At 36.6% G+C, this 12,106-nt stretch overlaps 1 protein-coding gene across 1 annotated transcript in view; it reads left to right on the forward strand.

Annotated features, from left to right (window-relative positions):
• GDA (guanine deaminase) overlaps positions 1-10,475 on the forward strand; it is a 137,393-nt gene extending 126,918 nt beyond the window's left edge. The window contains exons 12-14 of the mRNA XM_007182265.2: positions 1,947-2,077; positions 9,619-9,646; positions 10,405-10,475. Of these exons, the coding sequence (XP_007182327.1) occupies positions 1,947-2,077; positions 9,619-9,646; positions 10,405-10,475 (230 nt within the window). The remainder of the gene's footprint in view (positions 1-1,946; positions 2,078-9,618; positions 9,647-10,404) is intronic.
• Positions 10,476-12,106: the final 1,631 nt, after the last annotated feature.

A 12,106-nucleotide genomic window follows, 5' to 3' on the forward strand; every position in this document is an offset into this window, starting at 1 on the left:
ACCCAACCCCCGTTTTCACATCTGAGTTGTCCTACCATCTTATTTTCATGGTGCAAATGACTTGTATTTAAATAGTGCTTTTTTTATTCTAGGCTCTCTGTGAGTTGTTTCATCAGGATCCTGTATCTGACCAGGCCGGCATGGGGTGCTTACCAAATCATTTCTACCTTACCATATAGCTTTCCAATCTATTTTCTGGGCCGCTGTTATGAAATTTCTTCTCCTTAGCTTGTGTCTCTACAAGAGTCTGAGTGAATGCGATGAATGCATCCCTGTTTAAAGTTGGCATCTTCCCCGCTTTACATTCACTCTCAAGATCAAGATGTGCATAAATCACCTTCACAGAGCCAACATTTGCTCCAAAGACAGTAAAACTGCGTTTCCTAAAATGCATTTGAGTTGCTTACCAGCCCAGCTAGGCCTCTCTGAAATAATGTGAATTTAGATCAATTTACAATTCACTGACAGTAGTTGTGTTTTTTTGGTTAGTTCATACCTGAACTCTCCAGGTTCTAACAAATAGTCCAGTTAGTTTATATATATATAATACCATCAATTCCTGGCAAATGAACCTGGTTATCTGGCCTATTAAACACAGTTTTATGTTGAATACAGTCATCAAAAACTCATGTTTGTCATGCTGTTTGTCAAGGGAAAAATGAAGTAGAGTGTAATGGATGGAGGAGGAGAAAATTTCCAGTGATTTTCTATTACATTCAGTTCTTCCCCCCATAATCAGTGGAAGTCACCTAACCACTTTTAACGTTTCTAATTATGTTTGCGTCTCTTTACGAACTCTTTAGCTAAAAAAATCTTTTTCTTTTCTGAGAATAAAAGAGTTGCCCTTTAAATAACCATTTAAGAACAAGCAAGATTTCTAAATCTGTGCTTAGAGCATTGCCGAAAGACTTCTGGATATCCATACCTAGAAATATAATGTAGTGGGTATTGTCTAACAGGAATATGGTGTCTAATATTTTCACATACGACTGTATTCTGACAGTGACAGAATACAACAAATACATGTAAAAATTCAATTAAGTAATGCTGCACTCCAGTTGACCTTTCTTTCATGCATGCTTCTATTTGGAACACTCTATCCAGATTCTGGCTTTAAGGAGCTTTAAATTCAATACCTTCATTGACCAGGAAAACCAACTACCCTCATCTTCTGAAACTAAACCATAAAAATGAGAGATGTTCTTCCTCAACATCCACTATTCATGGAACAGGAATTCTAGCTGGGAGATGGATCAAGTCAATAGACATTATTGACCTATGCCCTATTTTAGAGAACCATTCTTCTCTGGCAACCAGAAAATCTTTAAGGTTACAGAGAAATTAGTCTGCTTTCAAAAGCATTGGGACTCTTGAGTTATGAAAATCTATTTACTTTCAGAAGTGAATTTTTTCTATTCAAAGGATTTAAACTAAGGAACTTAGGATGGATATGCCTGCATTGACAAATATGCAAAAAGATAATTATTTTTTACTTATTTGAAGTTCATTTCACTGCCACAAAAATAGATCTTGTCAGCTATTTCATAGAAAAAGAACAAAAAGGGCAAGGAAAGGAGTTGGAATGTTGGAAGAAGAATAGGAGGGAAAGAGAAAGATATTATGTCCATCATCATGTTTCTTAGAGAGGTGAATGGAAATCACAGACCAGTTGGACTGTGAAGGGAACTGATAGAGCTGAAACAGACAACATCAGAATTATGATCATGGTGTTGAAGAGAACTCTTTTTATTCTCAGATTTTGCTTTCCCTGTGCTTACTCTGCCTTCTGTAAGTCAAAGTCTTGCGACCTATTGGAATGCTTCACTATTAAAATACTAATTTTTTTCTAGTGAGACACTGGCAGATTCTGTCCTTGCAAATTGGGGTATTTGCATGGTCCGATGGCTAAAAATACTAACTGTTTATTAATTTATTCCATCCTGTAGCCCTGGGGCTGGATAGACAGATTGGAAACTTTGAAGTGGGCAAGGAATTTGATGCCCTCCTGATCAACCTCAAAGCATCTGACTCTCCCATTGACCTGTTTTATGGGGATTTTGTTGGTGATATTTCTGAGGTACGTAAAAGGAAGTTGATCAAAAAGCATTTATTTCATGAACTAGTCAGTCAGAACAGCTTCCCTATAGAAAAAAAATAGACACTGAAACATTTTAATGGAGTGCAGGAGAATCTTCTAAGGGAAGCTAGATCCTTTTTTTTTTATGAACATCTTTATTGGAGTATAATTGCTTTACATTGATGTGTTAGTTGCTGCTGTATAACAAAGTGAATCAGCTATACATATACATATATCCCCATATCGCCTCCCTCTTGCGTCTCCCTCCCACCCTGCCCATCCCACCCCTCTAGGTGGTCACAAAGCACCAAGCTGATCTCCCTGTGCTATGCGGCTGCTTCCCACTAGCTATCTATCCCATGCCTGGTAGTGTATACAAGTCACTGCCACTCTCTCACTTCACCTCATCTTACCCCTCTCCCTCTCCTCAAGTCCATTCTTTACATCTGCGTCTCTATTCCTGTCCTGCCCCTAGGTTCTTCAGAACCATTTTTTTTTTTTTTAGATTCCATATATATCTGTTAGCATATGGTATTTGTTTTTCTCTTTCTGACTTACTTCACTCTGTATGACAGACTCTAGGTCCATCCACCTCACTACAAATAACTCAATTTCATTTCTTTTTATGGCTGAGTAATATTCCATTGTATATATGTGCCATATCTTCTTTATCCATTCATCTGTCAATGGACACGTAGGTTGCTTCCCTGTCCTGGCTGTTTTAAATAGTGCTGCAGTGAACACTGTGGTACATGACTCTTTGAATTATGGTTTTCTCAGGGTGTATGCCCAATAGTGGTATTGCTGGGTCATATGGTAGTTCTATTTTTAGTTTTTTAAGGAACCTCCATACTGTTCTCCATAGTGGCTGTATCAATTTACATTCCCATCAATAGTGCAAGAGGGTTCCCTTTTCTCCACACCCTCTCCACCATTTATTGTTTGTAGATTTTTTTGATGATGCCCATTCTAACCAGTGTGAGGTGATACCTCATTGTAGTTTTGATTTGCATTTCTCTAATGATTAGTGATGTGGGGCATCCTTTCAAGTGTTTGTTGGCAATCTGTATATCTTCTTTGGAGAAATATCTATTTAGGTCTTCTGCCCATTTTTGGATTGGGTTGTTTGTTTTTTTGTTATTGAGCTGCATGAGCTGCTTGTAAATTTTGGAGATTAATCCTTTGTCAGTTGCTTCATTTGCAAATATTTTCTCCCATTCTGAGGGTTGCCTTTTGGTCTTGTTTATGGTTTCCTTTGCTGTGCAAAAGCTTTTAAGTTTCATTAGGTCCCATTTGTTTATTTTTGTTATATTTCCATCTCTCTAGGAGGTGGGTCAAAAGGAGGGTATTGCTGTGATTCATGTCATAGAGTGTTCTGCCTATGTTTTCCTCTAAGAGTTTGATAGTGTCTGGCCTTAAATTTAGGTCTTTCATCCATTTTGAGTTTATTTTTGTGTATGGTGTTAGGGAGTGTTCTAATTTCATTCTTTTACATGTAGCTGTCCAGTTTTCCCAGCACCACTTATTGAAGAGGCTGTCTTTACTCCATTGTATATTCTCCTTTATCAGAGATAAGGTGACCATACGTGCGTGGATTTATCTCTGGGATTTATGTCCTGTTCCATTGATCTATATTTCTGTTTTTGTGCCAGTACCATACTATCTTGATTAATGTAGCTTTGTAGTATAGTCTGAAGTCCGGGAGCCTGATTCCTCCAGCTCCGTTTTTCTTTCTCAAGATTGCTTTGGCTATTCGGGGTCTTTTGTGTTTCCATACAAATTGTGAAATTTCTTGTTCTAGTTCTGTGAAAAATGCCATTGGTAGTTTGATAGGGATTGCATTGAATCTGTAGATTGCTTTGGGTAGTATAATCATTTTCACAATGTTGATTCTTCCAATACAAGAACATGGTATATCTCTCCATCTGTTTGTATCATCTTTAATTTCTTTCATCAGTGTATTATAGTTTTCTGCATACAGGTCTTTTGTCTCCTTAGGTAGGTTTATTCCTAGGTATTTTATTCTTTTTGTTGCAATGGTAAATGGGAGTGTTTCCTTAATTTGTCTTTCAGATTTTTCATCATTAGTGTATAGGAATGCAAGAGATTTCTGTGCATTAATTTTGTATCCTGCTACTTTACCAAATTCATGGAATAGCTCTAGTAGTTTTCTGGTAGCATCTTTAGGATTCTCTATGATAGTATCATGTCATCTGCAAACAGTGAGAGTTTTATTTCTTCTGTTCTGATTTGGATTCCTTTTATCTATTTTTCTTCTCTGATTGCTGTGGCTAAAACGTCCAAAACTATGTTGAATAACAGTGGTGAGAGTGGGCAACCTTGTCTTGTTCCTGATCTTAGTGGACATGGTTTCAGTTTTTCACCATTGAGAACGATGTTGGCTGTGGGTTTGTCATATATGGCCTTTATTATGTTGAGGTAAGTTCCCTCTATGCCTACTTTCTGGAGGGTTTTTATCATAAATGGGTGTTGAATTTTGTCAAAAACTTTTTCTGCATCTATTATCATATGGTTTTTCTACTTCAATTTGTTAATATGGTGTATCACACTGATTGATTTGCATATATTGAGGAATCCTTGCATTTCTGGGATAAACCCCACTTGATCATGGTGTATGATCCTTTTAATGTGCTGCTGGATTCTGTTTGCTAGTATTTTGTTGAGGATTTTTGCATCTGTGTTCATCAGTGATATTGGCCTGTAGTTTTCTTTCTTTGTGACATCTTTGTCTGGTTTTGTATCAGGGTGATGGTGGCCTCATAGAATGAGTTTGGGAGTGTTCCTCCCTCTGCTATATTTTGGAATAGTTTGAGAAGGAGGGGTGTTAGCTCTTCTCTAAATGTTTGCTAGAACTTGCCTGTAAAGCCATCTGGTCCTGGGCTTTTGTGTGTTGGAAGATTTTTAATCACAGCTGCAATTTCAGTGCTTGTGATTGGTCTGTTTATATTTCCTATTTCTTCCTGGTTCAGTCTTGGAAAGTTGTGCTTTTCTAAGGAATTGTCCATTTCTTCCAGGTTGTCCACTTTATTGGCATATAGTTGCTTGTAGTAATCTCATGATCCTTTGTATTTCTGCAGTGTCAGTTGTTACTTCTGCTTTTTCATTTCTAATCCTGTTGATTTGTCTTCTCCCTTTTTTTCTTGATGAGGCTGGCTAATGGTTTATCAATTTTATTTATCTTCTCAAAGAACCAGCTTTTAGTTTTATTGATCTTTGCTATTGTTTCCTTCATTTCTTTTCCATTTATTTCTGATCTGATCTTTATGATTTCTTTCCTGCTGCTAACTTCCACGTTTTTTTGTTCTTCTTTCTCTAATTGCTTTAGGTGTAAGGTTAGGTTGTTTATTTGAGATGTTTTTTTGTTTCCTGAGGTAGGACTGTATTGCTAAACACTTCCCTCTTAGAACTGCTTTTGCTGCATCCCATAGGTTTTGGGTCGTTGTGTTTGCACTGTCATTTGTTTCTAGGTATTTTTTGATTTCCTCTTTGATTTATTCAGTGATCTCTATGTTATTTACTAGTGTATTGTTTAGCCTCCATGTGTTTGTATTTTTTACATTTTTTTCCCTTAATTTATATCTAGTCTTATAGCGTTGTGGTTGGAGAAAATACTTGATACTATTTCAGTTTTCTTAATTTTACCATGGCTTGATTTGTGACCCAAGATACGACATATCCTGGAGAATGCTCCATGAGCACTTGAGAAGAAAATGTATTCAGTTTTTTTTGGATGGAATGTCGTATAAATATCAGTTAAGTCCATCTTGTTTAATGTGTCATTTAAAGCTTGTGTTTCCTTCTTTAATTTCATTTTGGAAGAACTGCCCATTGGTGAAAGTGGGGTGTTAAAGTCCCCTACCATGATTGTGTTACTGTCGATCTCCCCTTTTATGGCTGTTAGCATTTGCCTTATGTATTGAGGTGCTCCTCTGTTGGGTACATAAATATCTACAATTGTTATATCTTCTTCTAGGATTGATCCCTTGATCATTATGTAGTGTCCTTCCTTGTCTCTTGTAACAGTCTTTATTTTAAAGTCTATTTTATCTGATATAAGAATTGCTACTCCAGCTTTCTTTTGATTTCCATTTGCATGGAATATCTTTTTCCATCCCCTCACTTTCAGTCTGTATGTGTTCCTAGGTCTGAAGTGGGTCTCTTGTAGACAGCATATATACGAGTCTTATTTTTGTACCCATTCAGCCAGTCTGTGTCTTTTGGTTGGAGCATTTAATCCATTTACATTTCTGGTAATTATCAATATGTATGTTCCTATTACCACTTCCGTAATTGTTTTGGGTTTGTTTTTGTAGGTCTTTTCCTTCTCTGTGTTTCCTGCCTAGAGAAGTTCCTTTAGCATTTGTTGTAAAGCTGGTTTGGTGGTGCTGAATTCTCTTAGCTTTTTCTTGTCTGTAAAGGTTGTAATTTCTCCATCGAATCTGAATGAGATTCTTTCCGGGTAATTAATATTGGTTGTAGGTTTTCCCCTTTCATCACTTTAAATATGTCCTGCCACTCCCTTCTGGCTTGCAGAGTTTCTGCTGAAAAATCAGCTGTTAACCTTATGGGGATTCCCTTGTATATTATTTGTTGCTTTTCCCTTGCTGCTTTTAATATTTTTTCTTTGTATTTAATTTTTGATAGTTTGACTAATATGTGTCTTGGCATGTTTCTCCTTGGATTTATCCTGTATGGGACTCTCTGTGCTTCCTGGACTTGATTATTTCCTTTCCCACATTAGGGAATTTTTCATCTATAATCTCTTCAAATATTTTCTCAGTCCCTTTCTTTTTCTCTGGGACCCCTATAATTCAAATGTTGGTGCATTTAATGTTGTCCCAGAGGTCTCTGAGACTGTCCTCGATTCTTTTCATTCTTTTTTCTTTACTCTGCTCTGCGGTAGTTATTTCCACTGTTTTATCTTCCAGGTCACTTATCCATTCTTCTGCCTCAGTTATTCTGCTATTGATTCCTTCTAGAGAATTTTAAATTTCATTTATTGTGTTGTTTATTTGCTCTTTAGTTCTTCTAGTTCCTTGTTAAATGTTTCTTGTACTTTCTCCATTCTGTTTCCAAGATTTTGGATCATCTTCACTGTCATTACTCTGAATTCTTTTTCAGGTAGACTGCCTATTTCCTCTTCATTTGTTTGGTCTCGTGGGCTTTTACTTTGCTTCTTCATCTGCTGCATATTTCTCTGTCTTCTCATTTTGCTTAACTTACTGTATTTGGGGTCTCCTTTTCTCAGGCTGCAGGTTCGTAGTTCTCGTTGTTATTGGTGTCTGCCCCCAGTGGGTAAGGTTTGTTCTGTGGGTTGTGTAGGCTTCCTGGTGGAGGGGACTCGTGCCTGTGTTCCAGTCGATGAGGCTGGATCTTGTCTTTCTGCTGGGCAGGACCGCGTCCGGTGGTGTGTTTTGGGTTGTCTGTGACCTTATTATGATTTTAGGTAGCCTCTCTGCTGATGGGTGGGGTTGTGTTCCTTTCTTGCTAGTTGTTTGGCATGGAGTGTCCAGCACTGGAGCTTGCTGGTTGTTGAATGGAGACGTGTCTTAGCTTTGAGATAGAGGTCTCTGGGAGAGCTCTCGCTGATTGATTATTATATGGGGCCAGGAGGTCTCTGGTGGTCCAATGTCCTGAACTCGGCTCTCCCACCTCAGAGACTCAGGCCTGACACCCGGCTGGAGCACCAGACCCTGTTAGCCACACGGCTGGAGTGCCTTTAGAGTTGGAGAAGCTGGCTTGCAGTGGCTCTCCTTCTGCGCTGCACATTAGAATCACCTGCTTCTTCCTTGTTTTGCCCCAAAGGCAGTGTTCCACAGAGAAAAACAGTCCCCTTGAAAATAGTCACAGTTCTGAGATGGCTTTTTTTTTTCCTTTGTGCTTAGTCAGGTTTCACTTGCTCACAGGGGGTCACGTGCAGAGGCCTCGCACCCGGCTCTTCCTACTGCAGTTCCTAGTTTGGAATCTAGATCCTTTTAAGTTATTATAATTTCATGGCAATAATGGTATTTAAGAAACATTTGTATTTTGAATATATTTGTATATTTGAAGGTATTTGGCTATAAGAAGCCATAATATAGCTACCACTTATTGAACACACTTGCTATGTGCTAGATGGCATGGGATTAATGCATCATTTTTGTTTAATTATCAGAACAACTATTATGACAGCCAGGTGCTATTAATATTACCATGTCATTTATGGGGCAGTGAGGCTTAAGGGAGGTTAAATGGTTTACCTAAGAACTCATGGCTAGTAATTAGTAGACAGAGTTTGGATTCCATCCCAGGACTTTCTGACTGCTGGAGTCTGGGCTCTTGATCACAATACTACATGGATTCTCTTAATTATAAGAAAATGAGTTTTATTACTTTGTTCCTCTTATCATGTTTTTGTATGTATAAAATAAACTAGTTCTTCTTACTTTAATAACAATTCTTGTTGAGACAGTTTTTCCTTAAAAATTAACTATTGCCATTTATAAATTGATCCATTTATGAGAGTAAATGTGATACTAAATGTAACATACTGAGGTTTTTTGAAGAAAGGTGCTGGATTATTTGAAGTTGATACCATTAGTTATTTACATATTACTTATTCTTTTAGTTTTTTATTAGAGTGAGTTTATGGGAATAGGGCTCAGACCCATTCATCCAGTCATTTTTCTTGAATTATACACCTCTTGAAATATTTAAATTATTATATTAAATTAAATTCTTTAATTTTTGTTAACACTTTCCTCTGAAGATTTCAAGGTTCTATGTTAAGAACTTTCAGGCAATGGGAAACATTTGTTAGTAGTCAGTACTTTTTTTTTTAGGCAAAAGACCATTTCTTTTTCATTAATAAAAGTAGATTTGGGGATGTTCAGTCGATGCCAGCTTAGGTGAGACAGTGATTGTTAGCCATAGAAGCCAACTCCTATGAGTAGAGTTAGGTCTTTTGGGGCATAGATTAGCATTTTGACTTGGGATACTGGATTGTTGGTGACAAATAATTCTTCCCCTTTACCCTTCCTGCCTCACTCTGTTATTGGAATAGCCATCAGTGTATCCATTTCTGGGACCAAGTTCCAGCCAGGCTAATGTACACAACAGAGAGAAATACCTTTTAAATGGATGGATTATGTGTCTTATCTCAAGACCTTTTTCGGGTTTAAATTCAAAATATTTTCACTGTAACTCTTTGATATTGAATGCAAGACTAAAGAAATTCACATGTGGAAATGCAAACAGACATTGATTAATCAAGATAGCATCTTTTATGTAAATATATAAATAAGTTTCGGCACTGAAATGTACAACTAACACATTTTTCTCCTTTGTGGCTTTAGCCATAATTTCAGTAATATATATATTTACAAAAGAAAAAAGTCTGTGTTTAGAAAAAAATAAAAATAGATTTTTGCCATTGAGAAATAAATTTATATTTCTGGATTTTGCCAACCACTATTGGCTGTGAATTTGCTTTTCTAAATGCACAAAATATTCTTTCTTCTTCTTCTTATTTTTCATTTTAGGCTGTTATCCAGAAGTTCCTCTATCTAGGTAGGTATATATATATCTCTATGCTAAATAAAATCTTTCTTTGTCTCTTGGGTATGCTCTCTGCATTTATTGTACCATATGTTAAGCCTTATGTGTGATCATTTGCTTTGATTCATTATATTTTTGAACATTCCTTGGCATTGAGCCCATTTATGGCACAATATTTAAAGGCACTATTTGAAATGAATATGCTCCTCTAGAACATAGTCATAAATCCTAAACTGAGGAATGGCAGGCCAAGGAGAAGAGATCATCCTGTACCTTCTTCCTACACTTGTTCTGTACCCCCAAGTCTGCCCTAGCACGTTGTATTTGTGATTGTGGTGGAGTCTTGCCACACATGCTTTTTAACGTACTCACATTCAATTCTATTCACTGAGAGAGAGAAATAAATAGTGCAGAAGATTCTACTCTTCCTCCCACTCCGTTGAGTGAGCTCTGAGTTCTGAGTGAATTTGGGGTGGGAGAGCCACATGTGGTGTTTCTTTAAAAAGCTCAGTTCTTGCAGGCCCTTCATCTCACCATGCTGCGTATGATTCTGGGGTGTAAAGATAAGTATTTCTTTTACACTTGGGGCTGGAAAAGGAAACCACACACTTCAGCTGAAAGAATGGTGATTGGGGGTTGATTTAATTTTATGTGAATTCTGCTTTAGGCGTGTATTTCAAACTCTAATCCTCAAATTAGGTGCAGCGTCTTCTTTTGGTCATATCTACCTGTTCAGATTATAAACAATGATTCCTTGATTTTTCTTTCAGGAGATGACCGAAATATTGAAGAGGTGTATGTGGGTGGAAAGCAGGTGGTTCCCTTTTCGAGCTCAGTGTAAGACCCTCTGCATCTACGAGTTCTCCTGGGGTAACACAGTTCTGTGTTTTCTTGTGCCCAGGCGGAGTTAGGAAGTCAAAAAACAGTACCTTGTTCTTGGGATGACTATCTCCTTCTGTGTCTAGTTACAGTATTCACTTGACAAATCTTTCGAAGGAAGTTGCACTAATTCTCAACTCTCTGGTTGGGAGGATTAAAAATTTTGCCTTTTTGAGCTGTTTAGATTTACTTTAAAGCTCAAACATAAGGGAATGTTATTACTGGTGGTGTTCTTATTATGAGATTTAAATAAAATCTATTTCACATTTGGACGTGTGGAGAGAAAAGATATTCTTATAAGGTTAGATATTTTGAGCTAGTAAATGTGAAAATTAGGAAACAGAAAATGAACCAGTGAGTATATTTTTGAGGGAGAAAAAATTAGACTACGAACACGCGTTGGAAAATGACTTCAGATTGTGTTTGAAAATTATATACTGAGCATACTAATTTAAAAAGAGAACTTGTTGAATTTTAAAATGTGTTTCTAGATTGACCTTGTGTTCTGGAAATATGCACTTAATGGAATTTGCATTTCAGAGATATGTTATTGTTGTGCTTTGCCTTCTTTGGGGATGAAATGTCAGAAATTGAATGCCACATGCTTTCTTAATATAGTTCTGTGCTTCAAAGTGTTTGACAGAAGTTGGGTATTAAAGATTTAAAGTTTCTTAGGAATATTATTCATATAACTACATGGCATAAATAGCTATACTTTTGTGTACTTTAAAATCACCTTAATGTATAATTGTGTGATGCTATAATTGCTTCAGTTTTATTAGAAAAGAAACAAATTTCATACTCCACTGTTGTGTAGATTGGAGTCTTTCATATATTGGGGCAAGTGCTGGGCATCCAGGAGCTGTCAATACTAAAAGGAAGGGTTTCATTGCAATGACCCATTCTCCCAAAGAACTATTCCATAGTTGCTGGAAATTTCATACTCAGATATCAATCTGTTAGAACTTTAAATGAAGGACAAATCCTACTAGATAAATATTATTAAAAGTCTTTAAACCTTGCATATTGTAAGTACTCTATTTTTCAATTTTATCTTGTCTTTTTCATTCCTAATAATTTTCAGGACATTAGAATTTTAGGATAATGAAGAATATTTAGATGTCCCACTACTGTTTATATTAATAGGACTTAATCTGTACTAGACATCTAGAAACATTAAACAAAGCAAAGAGTGTTTTTATGCTTCCTAATATAATGTGCTTTCCCATAACCTGGAATTAAAAACAAATTATGACTTCATGATAAATCCTTAAGAAATATTGACATGAATATTATTTAAATATTATAGTTTTCTCAGTTAACTCCAAATCCTATAAACCAACAAGGAAAAGGAGTAGTTTTCTTAATATATCATAACGCTCATACCTAGGGCTTAGGCCTTAGGACTTAGGGCTGACTCCTTATTATCACCTTATAGTAAAGAACTTTATGTAATATAGCAAACTCCATATCTGCAGAATGAAGAAGAAAATTTGTTCTCTAGTACTATAAATTTCATTCTTATATAGTCATGCTAATTAATTCAGCAGTAATTTGCTCAGTCTCTGGCCCCTCACCCCTGCAGAAATACTT

Source organism: Balaenoptera acutorostrata, chromosome 6, assembly GCF_949987535.1.
Source record: "Balaenoptera acutorostrata chromosome 6, mBalAcu1.1, whole genome shotgun sequence".
Taxonomy (NCBI): Eukaryota; Metazoa; Chordata; class Mammalia; order Artiodactyla; family Balaenopteridae; genus Balaenoptera; species Balaenoptera acutorostrata.